At 50.0% G+C, this 18,546-nt stretch overlaps 1 protein-coding gene across 5 annotated transcripts in view; it reads left to right on the top strand.

The window, feature by feature from the left end:
* Window positions 1-888: 888 nt before the first annotated feature.
* The window catches only part of Adamts7 (ADAM metallopeptidase with thrombospondin type 1 motif, 7), a 39,604-nt gene continuing 21,946 nt past the window's right edge, over window positions 889-18,546 (top strand). For 2 of the 5 annotated variants that reach the window (NM_001393839.1, NM_001393840.1), the window contains exons 1-6: window positions 2,991-3,369; window positions 11,781-12,136; window positions 13,850-14,006; window positions 14,699-14,877; window positions 17,720-17,803; window positions 18,083-18,207. In NM_001393839.1, the coding sequence (NP_001380768.1) occupies window positions 3,300-3,369; window positions 11,781-12,136; window positions 13,850-14,006; window positions 14,699-14,877; window positions 17,720-17,803; window positions 18,083-18,207 (971 nt within the window). In that variant the 5' untranslated portion in view covers window positions 2,991-3,299. Of the gene's footprint in view, window positions 1,207-2,503; window positions 2,895-2,990; window positions 3,370-11,780; window positions 12,137-13,849; window positions 14,007-14,698; window positions 14,878-17,719; window positions 17,804-18,082; window positions 18,208-18,546 lie in introns of those variants that run through there. The other 3 variants (XM_006243524.3, XM_006243526.3, NM_001047101.2) reach the window with 2 other exon arrangements.

The raw sequence follows: 18,546 nt of genomic DNA on the forward strand, positions 1-18,546 counted from the left end.
GCGCACCAGGCACCAGCACACACATACATGCAGACAAAACATCCAGACAAATAAATAATAAATAAAAAGAAAATACAAATGTCAATGTGGCATTTCCCTCAAACCTCTAATCTATTGTTTGGCTTTGGAGACTGGCTAAAGAAATAAGGGAAACAGGTTATGTTGGCCTGGAAAGGCTATGCTGGGTGTGAGGTTCATGAAGACCAATAAAAGCCAGCCTTAGTCGTTCACAGTGGTGGGACTGGCAGACCCATTCCAGGCAATGGCTGGTTAGTGTAATTAGTGCCATGGTATGGTGTTCTGGAACCCTGAAAAGGGATTACAAAGGCTTCCTGAAAGAAGTAACATAAAGGTTAGGCCTGAGAGTTCGACAAGCATTTGCCCATCTTTTTCTCTTTCATGCAATTGTTACTACCTGGTCATTGTGGATATGTAATCATGACAGCATTCTGTGACTAGCACACAGAAAATAGATCTCTGTTTTCTTGCAGTTTATTTTCTTCAGTGTGCTTCTCAGTGGCTGGTTCCATTTCTACGTTTTCCTACGTGCTCGTTGGGTGACCTCCTTCAGAGTCTGGATTCATTGATTTTTTTTTTTTAAACAGATGTATCCCTTGGTCCTACAGTGAAGCCTACCACTTGTGGAGTGAACAGCTTGCTAAGAAGAGAACATGTCCAATATGCAGTGGCCAATCAGTGTAAAGGTTTCTGGCTTTGAGATTTGTATGAGGGTAGATGAGGGGCTGAGCAGAAGGACAACTGATAGGAACAACCCTCTGGAGAAGGTTGAGAAGAGGGCAGAGCCAGTAGGAGTTACAAGGGACAGTTATCCTCAGAAGGGTGCATCAGTGTCTACTAGGAATAGACTGTTTTATACTCATGGAAACCATGGCAGAAGAGGATATTGGGACTGAATCCTTTGGGGAAGAGGGAGAGAGAGGGCCCCAGAGTCCTGATGAAATCATTTTCCAGCAGTGCAAAATGTTTGCTCTACATATTCAGAGGAAGAGAAAGCAGTTAGGTGCCAGTTTTTGGCACCTTTGCACTGGGAGATGTTCGGGAAGATGGGGTAGTCTTAGTTGTTCCTGCCACTGTCAGAGATGTCAGAGGTGGAGGGAGAGAGAGGATGGAACCAGAAGAAGCCAAGGACAGAGAGAGAAGAAAGATGACAAGGGACTAGAGAAACCAAAACGAAAGGTGCAGAAGGTGAGTGGACAGCAGTCACAGCCTCGGGTGGTTCCAAGACGTAAAGGAACTAAGACGGAGTCACTGAGGATGCCTGTGAAGAGAGCAGATGGGCATGCATTATACAAGTCTCCCCAGAGGTAAGGGAGCCGGACAGCAGAGAGGTAGAAGAAGTGAGCTCCTAGGTATGAGAGAGACTATGAGACTGACAAGGAGCTGTATGGGTCCCCGTGTACCTTGGTGGGGGACACAAAGAATGGCCAAGGGGAGAAATTGGGCTGTGCGAGTACATCACTCTCAGGGTATAACCAGGCTTAGTGAAGGTGGGGTGTGTGTATGTGTGTGTTGTGTGTGTGTGTGGTGTGTGTGTGTGGTGTGTTGTGTGTGTGTTGTGTGTGTGGTGTGTGTATGTGGTGTGTGTGTGTATGTGTGTGGTGTGTGTGTATGGTGTGTGTGTGGTGTGTGTTGTGTGTGTGTTGTGTGTGTGTGTGGTGTGTGGTGTGTGTGTGTGATGTGTGTGTGTGTGGTGTGTGGTGTGTGGTGTGTGTGTGTGATGTGTGTGTGTGTGGTGTGTGGTGTGTGGTGTGTGGTGTGTGGCATGTGTGTGGTGTGTATGTGTATGTGTGTGGTGTGTGGCGTGTGTGTGGTGTGTGGTGTGTGTGTGTGGTGTGTGGTATGTGGTGTGTGTGTGTGGTGTGTGTGTGTGGTGTGTGTGTGTGTGGTGTGTGGTGTGGTGTGTGTGTGTGGTGTGTGGTGTGGTGTGTGGTGTGGTGTGTGTGTGTGTGTGTGTGTGTGGTGTGTGTGTGGTGTGTGTGTGTGGTGTGTTGTGTGTGTGTGTGGTGTGTGGTGTGTGTGTGTGGTGTGTGGCGTGTGTGTGGTGTGTGTGTGGTGTGTGGTGTGTGTGTGTGTGGTGTGTGGTATGTGGTGTGTGTGTGTGGTGTGTGTGTATGGTGTGTGTGTGGGTTGTGTGTGTGTGTGGGTGGTGTGTGTGCGTGGGGGGGACTGAGGGGTGTGTGTGGTGTGTGTGTGTGTGCATGGTGTGGTGTGTGTGTGGGGGTTGTGTGTGTGTGTGTGTGGTGTGTGGTGTGTGTGTGTGGGGTGTGTGTGTGTGTGTGTGTGTGTGTGTGGTGTGTTCTCCTGAGTCTGCTCCTGGAAGTATAGGCTAAAGGGGAGTAGAAGCCAGACACAGGTTAGGGCCACCAAGGACAGAAGGGTTTTGGGAATATGAGGCAAGGTTGGCCGGCCACCAGGCTGCCAGTGTCCCTTCTCGACTCAGCAGAGTCTCCAGGCTGTTGGCAGAACTCTGTACTGATTCCAGGGGAAACAGATGCAGAAAGCATCTGGAGACAAGGAATCAGAGAACTCTATCTCCAGGAAGAAACCGCTGCCCAGTCTAGAAGGGCCTAGGCCTCTTTCCTGGGTTGACTTTGGACACAAATCTAGAAGCCCCCCAAGGAGATCCTGCCTCCTCTCTGTGCCATCTCGGTCTCTTGCGGGTTTCCAGGTTTCCTTCTCTGAAGGGCAGGCATTCTTTGCCTGGGACCCCGAAACATCTGAAACACAGATTGGTGACAAGAAACTGCAGAACTCCAGATCTTTTGGGGGGACCTCAGAGGGTACAGATGGCCTGGGCCTGCTCCACCGCCAGGGGACGTCTGTAGCCCTGCAGGCGGTCCAGAGCCTGAGTTGTAGGGTGGGGACCGTGCTCCGTAAGGGGTGGCCCGCCCGCGGGGCTCTGAGGCCTGGCGGGGGCGGGGCGAGGCCGGTGGGGGCGGGGGCAGGAGCCCGCCGGGCGGGGCGGGGGTGGGCGCCCTGTTCCCCCTCCCGCCCTCCCTCCCTCCTTCCTTTTCTTTCTTTCTTTCTTTCTTTTTTTTTTTCCCCCCTAGGCTTCTCGCTCTCTTTCTTTGCCTGGGCAGCTGGCTGAGGGGGCGGGCCTTGCAGTCTTTGTTGCCGGAGGAGCGAGTGCAGCTGCCCGGCGGCTAGAGTCAGGACCTGGACCTTGGGAAGAGTTTAAAACCAGCCATGTCCTGAGTCGGACCCAGGCCCGGCTAGGGCGCAAAGGCGCAGACTAAGGCGTGCACAAGGGGTCGTCCTGCGGCCACCCCATTCTGGCCATGCACCGTGGTCTGAATCTCCTCCTGATCCTGTGCGCTCTGGCGCCCCACGTCCTCGGACCTGCATCAGGTGGGTAGATGAGCCTCTGGGACCCTTCTGACCCTGCCATCCTTTCGGCAATCCCAGCCGCTTCTCTGGGCACCCCGCGCCGGGACCGGTTTACCCTGGGATTAGGGATCAGCCGGGGTCGGATTGGCAGCTGAGAAAAGCTGCACTCACCGGGAGCCATCCTTCAGTTGTCCACTCAGCTGGCGTCCGGGACTTGCCCTTGGAGTGAGCTTGTGCTCTTTGGGCTTCGGCTTCCCCACCGCGCGTGCTGTGCTGAGTGCATCTCTCCCGGGACAGCGTTCCTCCGAGTGGGCTGAACGATTTGCGAGAGACACGGCTTCTCACACTCTCCTTTTGGTGACTCTCCTGGAAAGCAAACTAGCCAGGACACTGTTGGGGACCGCGCCAGGTCGCAGGTCTACCAGGGTCCGCCGCCGTTCCTCTCTGCTTGCCCGGCGCGGGGGTCCGGGTCCCCATCGTCTTTGCATTTCCTGCCTCCCCCTCCCCCAAGTGTTCAAGGGAGGGGAGTGGGTAGCCGGAGCTTCTTCCTCCGCCCTGGGTTAACTCTCCCAGCCCCGCCCGGCCGGCCCGGCCTCCGACGAGCCTCTGGCCAGCGTCCAGGCTCTTGTTTGGCCGCGACCTGGGTTGCAGCGCGCTTCTGGCGAGCCTGGAGCAGCGGGTTTGGGACTGTGAGAGTCAGGGATGTGGGAGACCCCAGAGCCTGTGTTTAGGAAGCTCCAGGCTAAATGGGGGCTGGTCAAGTGTCAGCAGGTGAGGAATTCAAGGGTATGACAGGGATGAAGGGACTGGAGAGATAGATGAACTCTTGAGTTGGACCAATATGGATGGGGCAAGGGGGACCTCAAGGAAGATCTGCCCTAGGCCGGATTAGACCATTTGCCTTCCTGGTGAAGATACTGTAGCTATGGGTCTGATGTCAGGAACATTTAAACCACTGAGGGGTGTGGTGGAGGAGAGCAGCATTTTGGGATTCACCTAACAGTAGCATAGAAGAAGGTTGGGTATGTGCGTATGTGAGTAGCTGCTAGGAGCCAGCCTTACTCTTATTTCTCATCATGTGTTACCGGGACCGCAAGGCAGCCGGCATGTATAAAAAGTTCTTCTATGGGTATAGAGACCGGTTAAAAAACTAGTGCGAACTGTCAGAGAGGGCAGTGGAAAGAGAGAGAAGAAACAGCCCCGGGGCCTGGGTCCTTGGAAGGTGTGTGTGGTCGGGAGAGGCCCACCTTTTAGGATTTTATGAGGTCCGAAATACTGAAGATCAGTTGCTTATTACTGGGTAGTAACTGTCATGTAGGGGCCATTGTCTTTATTACCCTGTTAGACAGACACCATAGGATTACTGGTCTTCAATGAGCCCCGCTATTTGGATTTGTTGCCAGGGTGCCAGCAGGCCAGCCACCCTCCCGTCACTAACCTAGGCACCAGGGTGGAGTGTGTGTCTTTGGAATCCCTCCAGATATGTAGTGTGAGGTCCTCCTGTTTCTGGTCTCAGGATTTCTGACTCTGAGGCTGTGGACCTCTTTGTCTTTTTTTTTTTTTTTCTAAGTGTGGACTCTTGCCACTAAATAGAAGATCAAGGAGCATGTTCTAGGCTCAGGTTTTAGGGACATTCATATTAATTTTTTTCTCAAGGTCTCTGGGGTTGCCCAGTGGGTTATGACTGCCCCCTCCCTTCACACCCGTTATATTTTCTTCTGCAAGCCCTGTGTGTATGTACTTCTGCAGGTCATTTGAAGGGCTGGATGGTAATTTAGGCTCTTGATAGTGAGGTGAGGGTTGGTACAATGTTGGCATTTCTCTGGCAAGAAGCTCTGGGGTGAGATTTGTCACCTAGGAGTGATATGCAGAGTCTTTATCACAGGAGTGCTTTATCACAGGAGTGTGTGTCGTGGGGCAGGAGCTCAGTCACTTCAAGGCAGACCTGAGCTGGCAGAACACTTTGCCATGAGCCCCTGGCGCCCTACTGGGTGGTGCCAGCTGCTATGCCATGGGAATTTCAGCCCCTGTGAATGTATTTGAACCTGCAATTATCCTTTACGACCACTAGGTGCTGATGGTTTCAGCCACCCAAGTCTCTCCCAGGGTCTTCTGGTAGGTGACTGAGAATTACTCATCTTTTAATTCATTGTGCTTATCTTTTGACGTGGTTTCAGGCTAAGGAGGTGACTCAGTTCACATGGCACATGCCGAGCAAGTCTGAGGACCCGTGGTTTACAGTGAGCTGTCTCTGATGAAGAGATCTTCATCCCAGTACAGTCTAAGCAAGGGGCATCTCCTTCCTTTGCGTGGACTTTCTCTATGTTGCACCAGGGTGAGAGGCTGTGGATGCCTTGCGCCAACCTCTCTATTTAATGAGGGTAGGGCAGTGTCTTTTGCATTTTCCTGGACTTTGGAACACCGAATGCTCCCAGTTAGGATCCAGGGCATACACCAGGTGCCGTGAACCCAGCATTTCATAACAGAAATGAGCAAACAAGGCTGGTGGAAAGACAGATTTGTTTAGAATAAAGGGGTCTTGGCCTGTTTATTGCTCTTTCCACTTTGGTTAGAGATGAAGTTTCTGACTGAATGAAAGAAAATACGTGCGTGGAACTGAACAGGCAACCTGTCTCCACTCAGCCTCAGTGCTGGCCACAATAGTAAGTACTGAGGACAGAGACAGATGGGGAACACAGGTTTTGAAGGAGGACTCACTGCTTTTCTCCAGCTATTTTTTAAAAAAAGATTTCTTTATTATATATGAGCATACTGTAGCTGTCTTCAGACACACCAGAAGAGGGAATCGGATCCCATTACAGATGGTTGTAAGCCACCATGTGGTTGCTGGGATTTGAACTCAGGACCTCTGGGAGAGCAGTCAGTGCTCTTAACCACTGAGCCATCTTTCCAGCCCTCTCCAGCCACTTTTGACAGGTAGGAGTTTAGATCGGATGTGTGTAGATAACAAGACTTCAAAGAAGACTTGGAATTGATTTTTTTTTTTGGTAAAGGTCATATAATTGTTTTAAAAAATTATTTTATTTACTTTATGTATATGAGCACACTGTCGCTGTCTTCAGACACACCAGAAGAAGGCATTGGATTCCATTACGGATGGTTGTGAACCACCATGTGGTTGCTGGGAATTAAACTCAGGACCTCTGGAAGAGCAGTCAGTGCTCTTAACCGATAAGCCATCTCTCCAGCCCAGATCATATAATTTTTAAACATTAGAAGCTGGCTAATTTTTTCAACATATTTGCCAAAAAGTAGAACAGGTCTCCAGGTCATGGGGTAGTAGTCTCAATCACTCTTCTCAGGATGCCAGGACAGCAAGCATGCTAGCCTCTGAAAGGACCTAGCTAGAACCCCTGGGAAGGTATGATCACCCAGCAATACGTCTTGGGACCCTAGAACCCCAAACCTACAGAATAGCAGCCTTTGGCCAAGGTCTTATGTGCCTGGAGCTTTTCAAAGCTCTGACTGAGGTCAGTCAGTCAAGTTCACTCCCAGTGGGAGATTTCTATCCTTACTCACAGTCCAGTTCGTTCCCTGAGGTTTTTGCTTTAAAAAAAAAAAAGGAAGCTTCCTCATCCTCTTTTGTGGAGATGCTGATTCAGTGAGTCTGGGATGGGGCCTGGGAATTTGTTTTTAAGAAATTCTTGTCCAGGAAGTCTGGGAACTCTTTGCACTTCCCCCACCCCGTGAAGTTCATTGATTGGAAAGACTTGCTCAGAGCCACACGGCATTTCTTCCCAGCTCACTCGTCCTGTGACTCTGAGGGAGGTCAGGGCAGCCGTGGGCAGAGGGCCATGTCTTGAGTAGGAGTGCGCCATTGGCATGTGAGAGGCACCCTGTGTGAGTTTTGGCAGCAGGTGAAGGGAAGGTTTGGTTCTGTAACGTGGCCATAGTTGAGCCTCTGAGTAGGCTCAGCCTCCCAGCTTGGCAGGTGGTAGCCAAGAGTTCAGGATATGTCTGCAGGACACTTGGACCAGAACATTTCTCTGGCCCTGAGGGGTCAGACATCTGGCTGACAACCTCAGTGAATCAGAGCAGCGAGTTTCCTAGCTGTTCCCCGGAGTCTACAAACTTTGGAGAGGGAAAGGGCTAGGGGACAATGGAAGAGCAGGGGCTCCCAGCACCACTGTAGGTAGGTGTGCAGAAAAATTAACTGTTTTTGAGGGTCTTAAATAACTCAGTCTGAACTCACACGCTGTATGCAGCTAAGGATAACCTTAGATCTCTGGTTCTCATTTCTCCCGTCCCAAATGCTGGGATTACAGGTGCGTGCCATCAGTTTTGCAACTGTGGTTACACACTCAGGCTCATATACTCGTGTTATGCTACCCATCACTCCACCATCCGAGCCACATCTCTGAGATCCCTTCTGAATCTAGCTATGGACTTCTAGGAAACATGTCTCATCAAATTTCTTCATCTTGATGATGAGAAAGGACAGACGTGTGAGAGTATAGACGGATATTACTGAAGAGAAGCCGTCTGGGAAACAGGGTCGAGTCGTCATTCTCTCACTCTCAGAGTGTGGCGCTAGCTTACTCTACCTCTCATTTGCTCTCTTACCTGGAAGGCAGTCTGATAATACCGTATTCTTGGTGCCCTAACCTAGAGTCCAGCCCGAGGGAACCACAAATCCCAGGAAGTGATGAACCTGGATTGGAAAATATTACACCTACAACTTTTACAACCTCAAAAGACATGTAGCATTTTTCTTTAATTATGCATAAGACTGACACACTAAATTTATGAAATATGAATACTTAATTATGAACATTCTCAATGAATCCTAATATTAACACATACATGTGGAAGTCAGAAGACAACATTGGTATCATCTTTATGAAAGACATTCACCTCCACTGAGACAGTGGCTATCATTGACCTGGAGCTAGCCAATTTAGCTAGACTGGCTGGCCATGGAGTCCCTGGATGCCCAGCCTCCATCTCCCTAGTGCTGGGATCACCTAGTGTGTATCACCTGGCCTGGATGTTTATGTGGTTCTGGGGATCGAACTTACACTTGAAGGCAAGCACTTTACTGACTGACCTATCTTTCCCAGCTCTGCAAGTACATTTTTTCTTAACCTAAAAGATTTATTGGGGCTGGAGAGATGATTCAGTGGTTAAGAACACTGACTGCTCTTCCAGAGGTCCTGAGTTCAATTCCTAGCAATCATATGGTGGCTCACAACCATCTCTAATGGGATCTGATGCCCTCTTCTGGTGTGTCTGAACACAGAGGCAGGGTACCCACATACATTAAATAAATAAATAAATAAATGAATACATCTTTAAAAAATTTATTTTATGTTGTGTATGCTAAGTGTATGCATGTGTACCACATGTGTACAAAGGACAGAGGAGGGCAGAAGAGAATATGAAGTCCCCTGAAACTGAAGGTACAGTTGTTTGTGACCTGCCATGGGTGTGCTAGAAGCTGGACCCAGGTCCGCTGCAAGAGAAGCATGTGTCTTAACTGCCATCCCTTCTCTCCAGCCCAAATTTTCTTGTCCCACTGATGCAGAAACTTTGAAGTAAGCTTTACTGCTCATCACGACTTCAAAATAACCATCGTTGCTCATGTCGTCCTTAGACCTTGCTTAGTGACTCAGTGACCACACAATTCTGCACTCCACCTTCAAGGTTATATTAAGAACTATAATTCCGTATGGTGGACCTCTTTTTGATCTTCCTTGTGTCTAAGGCATTTGCAAATGCTTCTCTTAGAAGGGATGAGTGGGAAACAAACCAAGAGACAAATAGACAATGTGAAGAATGTTTTTCCTTTCTGGACAGTTCTAAACCTTAAGGGCTTAAGCTGAGGTCTTCAGACTTTCTCCAGCTCATGAGCTCTTTCTTCACAAGGACTCTTTGAAAGGAAGAAGTCATGAGCCAGCTAGAAAGGCAGCAGAGGGCCCCCTCTGGATGGTCCTCCTCCCTAACCCAGGAGGGCAACAGATATGTGCATATCCCACAGGCATCTGCAGACACACCCCACCAGGCTAACAATCCCAACCATGTCTGCAGAGTCTAGTGGGCCAGGCACCACTGTGTGTAGAGTGGCTTAGTATGCTCAGTCCTCAGAGAAGCCCCTGAAATGTAAGTTCTACTGTTATTCCATCCTACATATTCATTCAACAGACATTTCCTGAAAAACAGCTGTGTTCCAAACACTTGTAGCACTTAAATTCTTCAACAAACAACATGAAGATCTTTGCCTTTCTAGAAATGACATTGTGAGGAGAGAGGGAGCTAAGGGACACATGACAAAAGACGTTAAGTGACAGGGTGTGTCATTGCTGTAGGGGAGAAACAAAACAGGGAAGGGGGATAGAGAAAGCCGGTGAGTCAAAATATTAAAATAAAACAGCCAGGAGAGGCTTCACAGAGATGTGTTTGAGCAAGGGCTTTGAGGAGGTTACGCATGAACCATGGGAGAAACAGGCACAAGGCAAGAAGTTACATGGAATTTGTTGGCTGTAATTCACTGAGTATTCCTAGCTTAAATCAACTGGTACTCATAGTCATCAGCAAACAGGTATCCCCCTGCCCCACCTCTCTCTGTGCGTTTACTGGGTAGTGTATATGCCTGGGCATTTCCATGTACTCATGCACGTGGAGGTCACAGGTAGACGTTGTCTTTCCTCAATTACTCTCACTTTAACTTCTGAGGAAGAGTTTTTCACTGATCGTGAAACTTGTTGATTCTGGCTAATGACCTTCAGAGACCTGCCTGTCTTCCTACTCCCTTCCTCAGAGTTGGGGTTCCAGGTAGGTACTACTGCACCTAGCTTTTTCTGGGGATCCAAACTCTTCACACTCTTGTGCAGTGGTCTTCTTACCAAGTGAGCCTTCTCTCCAGCCCTCAGTAAACAGGTTATTTCATTATTGTTTTTCTGAAGTGTGTGTGTGTGTGTGTGTGTGTGTGTGTGTGTGTGTGTGATGTGTGTACGTTGTAGAAGTCAGGGAGGACAACTTTGGGCATCCTCTTCAGGACTTCTTGTCCACCTCCTTTGAGAGAGGGTCTTACCGATTTGGTGAGAATGGCTGGTTTGTCAGGAGGCCTATGGATTTTCCTGTCTGCCTGCCCCAGTTCTGGGATTACGGATACATGCCAATACACCTGGTTTTTAAACCTTGGTTGTGGGGATTGAGCTCGGGTCCTTGTGCTAGAGTTGTAAGCACTTCACCCACTGAACCATCCATCCTAGTCCCCTAGTCTCATCTTAGTTACTAATATTAACTCTCGCTGGCACATCATCCATCACACAATTCTATATAAATGTTACAGAATGTGATAAAGAGGCAGCCAGCTTCAAAGCAGGACCAAGTAAGTTTCATGAACGGTGAGCCACAGAGCTGTTGGGGCTCAGAATTAGCAAATGCAGGTCCAGGTGGCAGCAGTTTTGAGTGTCAGTTTGTTTTTTTCTTTTTTTCGGAGCTGGGGACCAAACCCAGGGCCTTGCGCTTGCTAGGCAAGCGCTCTACCACTGAGCTAAATCCCCAACCCCTTGAGTGTCAGTTTTAAGCGGGCCATATGTCCCTGACAGAAAAAACTGCTTGAACGGAATCCCCAGGACAGATGAAGTTTCCTCACGGTGACAGCTTTTCTGGATAAGGCTCATGATGGTAGGTCAGTGTGCCTGCCATGTTCAATCTTGGGGCTCCTTTAAAAGTGCAAAGTGAGAAGATTCTATCTGGTGTGACAAACTCCCACACCTGGTGATTCTGGTATTATTTTGATGTATTCACATGGGTCTTTCCTTAGCGGCACAAATAAGTTAGTTACCAGTTAGTCCTCGAAATGCTGGCAATAGGAGTTGTTCACGTGTATGAACAGGAGGTAGAGTCATTCCACCCTGACCCCTGTACTCAGAATGGTGTGACTCTTGGTGAAGACGGTTTCTAACTGAGGACCGGGGTTTGGCTTGAAAGCTGCTGTTCTGACATCATGTCTCAGAGCAGAGGTGAAGGAAGACGGTGGAAGACAGAGGGGAGGTTGTTCAGACACAGGGAGTAACAATCCTGAGGTGGGGAGACATTTGGTTTGCTGAGGAACATCACGAGACTGGGAGGTTGAGCAGAGGGAAGGAGGGGTTGGAGATAAGATTGGAGAAGCCTCCTTGCCTAGCGCCTCGTGCGACACTGCTGTAACGCTGAGCTGCGCTTTAAGTGGGATGGTTTCGTTTTTCTGATATGGGGTATTGTTATTTAGTGGGGGGTGCCCTCGATATAGGGTCTCAATGAACCCCCAGAGTGCTGGAATTACAAGCTTTCCACACTCTGCTTAGCCACCGTAGGAATTTGCATCTAGGTATCCTGCCATCTCTTAGCTGCCCTTTCTCTAGTTCCTGGTGATCGGCTAGACCCCTGAGTCTGCCTTGGACCTAAATGTTGCTTTCTCTCTGCAGGTCTCCCAACTGAGGGCCGGGCGGGTTTGGACATCGTGCACCCTGTGCGAGTGGATGCTGGAGGCTCCTTCCTGTCCTATGAGCTGTGGCCACGGGTGCTGCGTAAGCGGGATGTGTCTGCTGCGCAGGCCTCATCCGCGTTCTACCAGCTGCAGTACCAAGGGCGGGAGCTGCTTTTCAACCTGACCACCAACCCTTATCTCCTGGCTCCCGGCTTTGTGAGTGAGATCCGACGTCGCAGCAACCTAAGCAACGTGCACATCCAAACCAGTGTCCCAACCTGCCATTTGCTTGGCGATGTCCAAGACCCAGAGCTGGAAGGTGGCTTTGCAGCCATCAGCGCCTGTGATGGCCTAGTGAGTTCTCTGGGATGCATGTGGGGAGGGCTGGGGTTGGCGCGACATGAACTCTGGCTGGTGGCTTTGCTCAGTATAACCTTCCTCTGTCAGCTCGGAGCTTATGAGGGAAACAGAAACGGCAGTGCAGACTTCCTTGTTCTGAAGGACAGAAAGCCTGAAAGTTTTATGTGTGCCAGAATCCTTGTTTGCCTTGGTTGGGCAACTCACTCTGTAGACCATTCTGTCCTTGAACTCTGAGATCCTGCCTCTGCCTCCCGAGTGCTAGGATTGAAGGTGTGTACCACTATGGCCTGGCTTTGTTTGTTTGTTATGGGATCCAATTCTTGGAGTTCTGAAATGTCCTGGGTCGCAAGGAAGCTACTACCCCAGAGACCCCAGAGTTTGTAGAGGCTAAGTAAGCAGTTGGCCCCCTTTCCCCTGGGGTTCCAGTTATGAGCGTTTCTCTGCAAACTCACGAGCCAAACCCTTTGTCTTTTAGCCTTGCAGCCCAGCCTAGAGATCCTAGAAACCCCTCTTTTCCTTCTTCTGCTAGCCTCTAAGACAGTTCCTAATTGCCTGTGGGATTCCATTTCCCAAAGGCTAAACTATTCATTTGCTTTCTGTACCATCAACCCCCCGAGGGGTGTAGCTGGAATGGGGGTACACAGACACAACCATCCACTGCTTCCAAGGTCTCTCACCAAGATGGCTCAGGTGAAAACCATGAGACCAGAAACAAAAGGCATGCACCGTGAGCTGCACAGTGCCCAGGCCTGAGAGGCCCGTCTGTGCAGTGATCTGTTCTGGTTTAGAAGCCTGTGCCTGCTTCTTAGGTGCAGCTCCTCTCATTGAGCCTGTATGGAGGCTAAGCAGAGGACTTCTTCCCGTTCCACACAGAAAGGGAACAGTTTCAAGCAGACCTTGCCTAAGGGACGGAGCCTGATTCAAAGCCCCTTCTGTAGTCCCTACAGCAGGTGTACTTTCTGGTACTCTGGGTTTCTTGGCTCTGTGGGGTCTAATTGGCTCTGTGGGGGAAGTCTAAAGGGGGTGACCCCTTCCTCTCTATTGGAGTCTCCAGCTTGCTAGGGACGTGGTGGCCTGCCTGAATGTGTCTCACAACCTTCCATTCTCTGAACTCTATGCCAGGCAGATGCGTCCAAAGTGCTTCTGCCACTTTTCCTTTTCTGGCCATCTGTGGACTCAGGAAGCAGAATATCTTGGTGGCCATGGCAACTGGGTGGCTTGGGTGTGACAGAGCTGCTTTTGAAGTGATTCATTGCCTCAGGGAGACTGAAGAGGTCAAGAGAAGCAATGGCCAGCTGGGAGGGGGCATGGTGACTGGAGAAGACTGGCAGGCACAGGAAGCACAAAACATCCTGGGGACATGGATGTGGGCCATCCGACTCAGGAGGGCCTTCTGAGAATGTGTAAAACATCATCTTGTCAGATTCCAATGCAGTCCACTTTCTCCCTCCTAATGGTGTGTGTGTCAGGGATGGGACAAAGCCTTGGGGATGTTTCAAGAGGCTTCTAGTAAGAGCCTTAAGTTTTTCTTTGAAGCCCTTGGCTGTGCAGAATGGCAAGGAAAGAATTAGCAACAGCCCAGAAGGAGGGAGTTGCCCTATCTATCTATTGTGGGTCCAGATTGTGGAGGTGGGGCCCAACTAGGCAGGGCAGGGGTATGTGGAAAGGCAATTGTGCCAACCTGTGTCCCTGGTAAATTTTTCCCAGAGAGGTGTGTTCCAGCTCTCCAATGAGGACTACTTCATTGAGCCTCTGGATGAAGTTCCAGCTCAGCCTGGACATGCCCAGCCCCATATGGTGTACAAGCACAAACGCTCTGGGCAGCAGGATGACTCAAGGACTTCAGGCACCTGTGGGGTGCAAGGTATGTATCTCCCTGTGGAGTTGTGGTTAGGGACTACCTGGAGACTCATATCCTTTCTAGAAACTTCTCTGAACACCCTCATGCCAGGCTCTCTTGGACTGGAGCAGTGCTTCTCAACCGGTGGGTCAAGACCCTTGAGTAGGTTAAATGATCCTTTCACAGGGGTTGCATATCAGGTATCCTGAATATCTGATATTTACATTATGATTCATAACAGTAGTAAAAATTATAGTTATGAAGTAGCAACAAAAATAATTAACAAAAATAATTTTATGGTTGGGGGTCACCACATATGAGGTGCTTTATTAAAGGGTCACAGCAGTAGGTAGGTTGAGAACCATTGGACTAGTTAAACAGACCTACCACCCTAGCCTTTGATGTTCTATTAACCTGTGGCATGGGCATGGTGGTTCCCCTGGACTGTCCCTCCTATTGCTATTCATCTCCCTTGTCCATGTTGATAATTCATCTTCCTCTGCTCTCTCCACATGTTGCTTATGGTGTCTCTGGCTCCATCAATCATTCTTTCTCAAGTGGCTGGGCTGCCCTGCCCATAGCCAGTTCCAGCAGGGATACTGGTGAGCAGTCTTCTGCTGCTCTCTCCTGCTTCTGGACCAACCAACCTGTATTGTTGGGGCCTTACAGCTCAGTAGTACTGGGGGGAATCTATCGACTTCATCTCTGTCCTCCAGGGTCCCCAGAGCTGAAGCACCAGCGAGAACATTGGGAACAGCGGCAGCAGAAGCGGAGGCAGCAGCGATCAATCAGCAAAGAGAAGTGGGTGGAGACCCTGGTAGTGGCTGATTCCAAGATGGTGGAGTACCACGGGCAGCCGCAAGTGGAGAGCTATGTGCTGACGATCATGAACATGGTGAGATTGCTACAGTTTTTAAAGGGGTGGACAGAGTGACAGAGGAGGGAACATTGCAATGGGACATAGAGGGGTGATATGGATAGGTATACTGACAGGTGGCTTCCAGGGGGGGACTAGGCTGCTAGCATGAAGGAGGAGGTCTCCAGGCTCCAGTGTAGAGAGAAGCAGGGCCCTGACAGGATCCCCAGAAGGGGGATGTATTATAGAACACAGTCATGGGGCTTCTTGGATATTGAGTTGCACTGTGCATGCCCCTCCCTTGCCTCAGACCACAGAGAGTGCTGAGCCACCCGGCTGGGGTGAGTGAATGAAGGTTGGGGTCACCCAGCTCTGTGCCTGTTCATGGTCTGGTTGGTTCATATGTTATGCCCTGAACAAATCCCTCTTGCTTTATGTCAGGATCTGTGCTGAGCTAGGGACAGGTACATGTAATTAGACTAGCCCTACCTGAGATATCTACAAGCTTTCGAGCTGGAACTATCTGCTCAGTTTTGGGGTCTCCTAGCTGATGACCTTGGGCAGGTCTCTGAGCTGGGGTGGACGGTAACACTTTGTGAGCTGGGCACATTGTTCTAGATTCCACCTGACAGTTGAGATGACAGGGGGTTGGGGAGGTGTGGACTTAACAAGTTGTCTTAGGGTTTTATTGCTGTGAAAAGACGCCATGACCATGGCAATTCTTATAAAGGAAAACATTTCACTGAGACTGGCTTGCCGTTCACGGCTTCAGCCCATTACTGTCATGGTGGAGAGCATGGTAGCAGGCAGGCAGGCACATATGGTGCTGGAGAAGGAGAGGAGAGTTCTGCATCTGGATCAGAAGGCAGCAGGAAGAGACTGAGCCACTGGGTGTGGCTTGAACATTTGAGACCTCAAAGCCTGCCCACAGTGGCCACTTCCTCTGACAAGTCTATACTTTCTAATAGTGTCACTCCCTATGGGACTACGGTGGCCATTTTCATTCAAGCTACCATACAAGTCAAAGGGGCAAGGCAGAGCCAGGCAAGGCAATCTGGGTCTCCAAAGACTCACCCAGTAGGGACTGTGACTGATCTATCCCCACCCCGCCCTGTGCTGACTGTGTTGTCAAGGCCTTCTTCCCAGACCCCTCCTTGAGGGGCAGGAAGGAACCTGCAGGCCAGCAGGCTCATCCTTGTAAGCCTCCTGGGAGAAAAGATCTCTGTACTGCTCTGTCCCCAAGGCCAGGGTTCGCTTGCTGCCACCTTAAAAGAAGTGTCTCTGTGATCAACTAGGATGTATGGCTGGGAATCCAGGGCTCTAAAAGGAGCTGTATCCATGGCTGATGTTTACCAGCTAACATCACAGTCCCCCTGCCCGAGTCCTCATGAGGAAGTGCAGTTCTGAGGTAGTCCTCCGATTGGATGCCATTGCGGGTTCCTTGCTCTTTAGGGAGCAAAAGACCTCTGAGGCCTTCTGCCTCAGGGGTCTCACTCAAGTCTCTTTGCTTGAGTGAAGAAGAGCAGGGCAGGGTTCTCACCCTCAGGTCCTGTTCTTCCCAGTGTCCCCGCTTAAGGGCTCAGATTGAAAGAGGTTGCAGCTTGGCCAGGACCACCTATAGTTAGCAGGATTCACCTCACCTCTTCTGAGTCCCAGGGGATAGAAGTGGGTGTGTGTCAAGACTTGCTCACAGTGAGACCTACTACCCAGTCTTTTTGCTCCAGGGCTCAGCAGTTTCTATTGGGTAGAGGCAGGCTGGTTTTTTTAATTCCCCTGTAGGTGATTAAGGGACCGTCATCCAGCCTGAATGTGGGGCGATGGTAGCCCCTGGCATCACTTTATTTCCACGTCTGACCTCAAGCGGATATGTACCCTGGACATTTCTCCTTTCACTGGGAAGAACAGGACTCTAGGGCTAAGAACCCTGCCTCACCTGTTTAGAGGTCAAAAGAACATCTAGGGCCCAAGGGATAGCACAATTGGCAAAGTTCTTACCAGGGGCTCCATCCCCAAACCCACATTAAAAAAACAGATAAGGTGACACATGCTTGTTTGTAATCGTTGTGCTGGGGAGGCTGAGAGAGGTAAATCCCAAGAACTCACTAGCTGGCCAGCAGAGACTAATCAGCAAGCTTCAGGTCAAAGAAGAAGCTGTCTCAAACAAGATGGGGGCTGGAGAGAGAGCTTAGCAGGTAAAGGCATTTGCCTGCAGTGCCTGGGCATCTGAGGTTGATGTCCAGAACTGATGGTGGAGGGAGAGAACGGATGAACCCTTGAAGGTTGGCCTCTGACCTCCTCATATGTATGCACCAAGTGAATGTCCACATTCACATATTGTATAGAGGTGTGCATAAATAAATAAATAATTTAATAAATCAAATTAAACAAACAAGATAGTTTCCAAGGCATGACATCCAAGGTCAACCCTCTGCCTTGGCTCTTAGGATCCATTCATGTCTACTCCTTGGGAAGGCTGGTCTTGGCTTCCCCAGGAGAGAAAGAGAAGAGCCAGAGCTGCATGATAAGCAACTATCGTTCAGAGATCTGGGCTGCTGTTGGCTTTGTGGAGGGGTTGATAGGGTCAGTATTTGCAAGTAGATGTCAACTATTTCCCAGAAAAGGCCAGAATCCTAGGAAGTGACCTGGAAGGATTTTGTGGGTGATCTGTCACTGTTGGGTTGGGGCAGTGTGAGTGCAGGTATAGAGGCAGGCACTAGTTCATACATGACCACAGTAATGTGTGCAGCTGGTAGGCCCCCCCCCCCGAGTGATCGTGTATGTGATCAGATGTGCATGCTCCTGGGTGGCTGGGGTGGGCACCGGGTTCCATTTCCTGTATGCTAGTTGTAACCTGATTCCCCTCCCCGTCCTTCTCGGGTAGGTGGCTGGACTGTATCATGATCCAAGCATTGGGAATCCCATTCACATCACCGTTGTGCGCCTTATTATACTGGAAGACGAGGAGGTGAGAGGCCACATAGTCCCAAGCTGTCCCCAACAGTAAGCTATTCCTGCCCTGTGCCTTGAGTGCTCTAGGAAGGACAGCCTCTTTGGCCTTGACAGTATCTTCTGACGCTTCTTGTCCTTGAGACAGTCTCTGGCTAGTTACAGCCAAAGGGGTGGAGACTGGGAGGTCTGGTCAATCTGCCCTTTGAATCTCTGACTCCTGACTTGGTGTGGGGGCAAATTGAGCTCAGTATGAGTCCTGAGCCACACTCTCCCCACTGACCCCCAACCCTTACAGAAGGACTTAAAGATCACACACCATGCTGATGACACTCTGAAGAACTTCTGTAGGTGGCAGAAGAATGTCAACATGAAGGGGGATGACCACCCACAGCACCATGACACTGCCATCCTGCTTACCAGGTACCTCGCCAAGAAGGGTGGGAGTGCCTTAGAATAGAGGATTCTCCTGTTATTGTCAGAAGCAATGCACAAACACCTTGCAGCCATCCAAGCTCTCTATGGTCATGCCTTGTCCAATGGAGTTTACATGACTCAAGCAGGAAGTGGACAGAGGTGTAACCCAAAGGCCTGTTTAAGACTCCCTGGTTCTGTGTGTCTATGAGTGTGAGTGTATATGTGTGCACATGTGTGTGTATGTAGTGTGTGTGGTGTGTGAGTATGTATGTGTGTGTATGTGCGTGTGGTGTGTGTGTGTGTATGTGTGAGTGTGTGTGGTGTGTATGTAGTGTGTGTGGTGTG

This window comes from Rattus norvegicus, chromosome 8 (genome assembly GCF_036323735.1).
Source record: "Rattus norvegicus strain BN/NHsdMcwi chromosome 8, GRCr8, whole genome shotgun sequence".
NCBI lineage: Eukaryota > Metazoa > Chordata > Mammalia > Rodentia > Muridae > Rattus > Rattus norvegicus.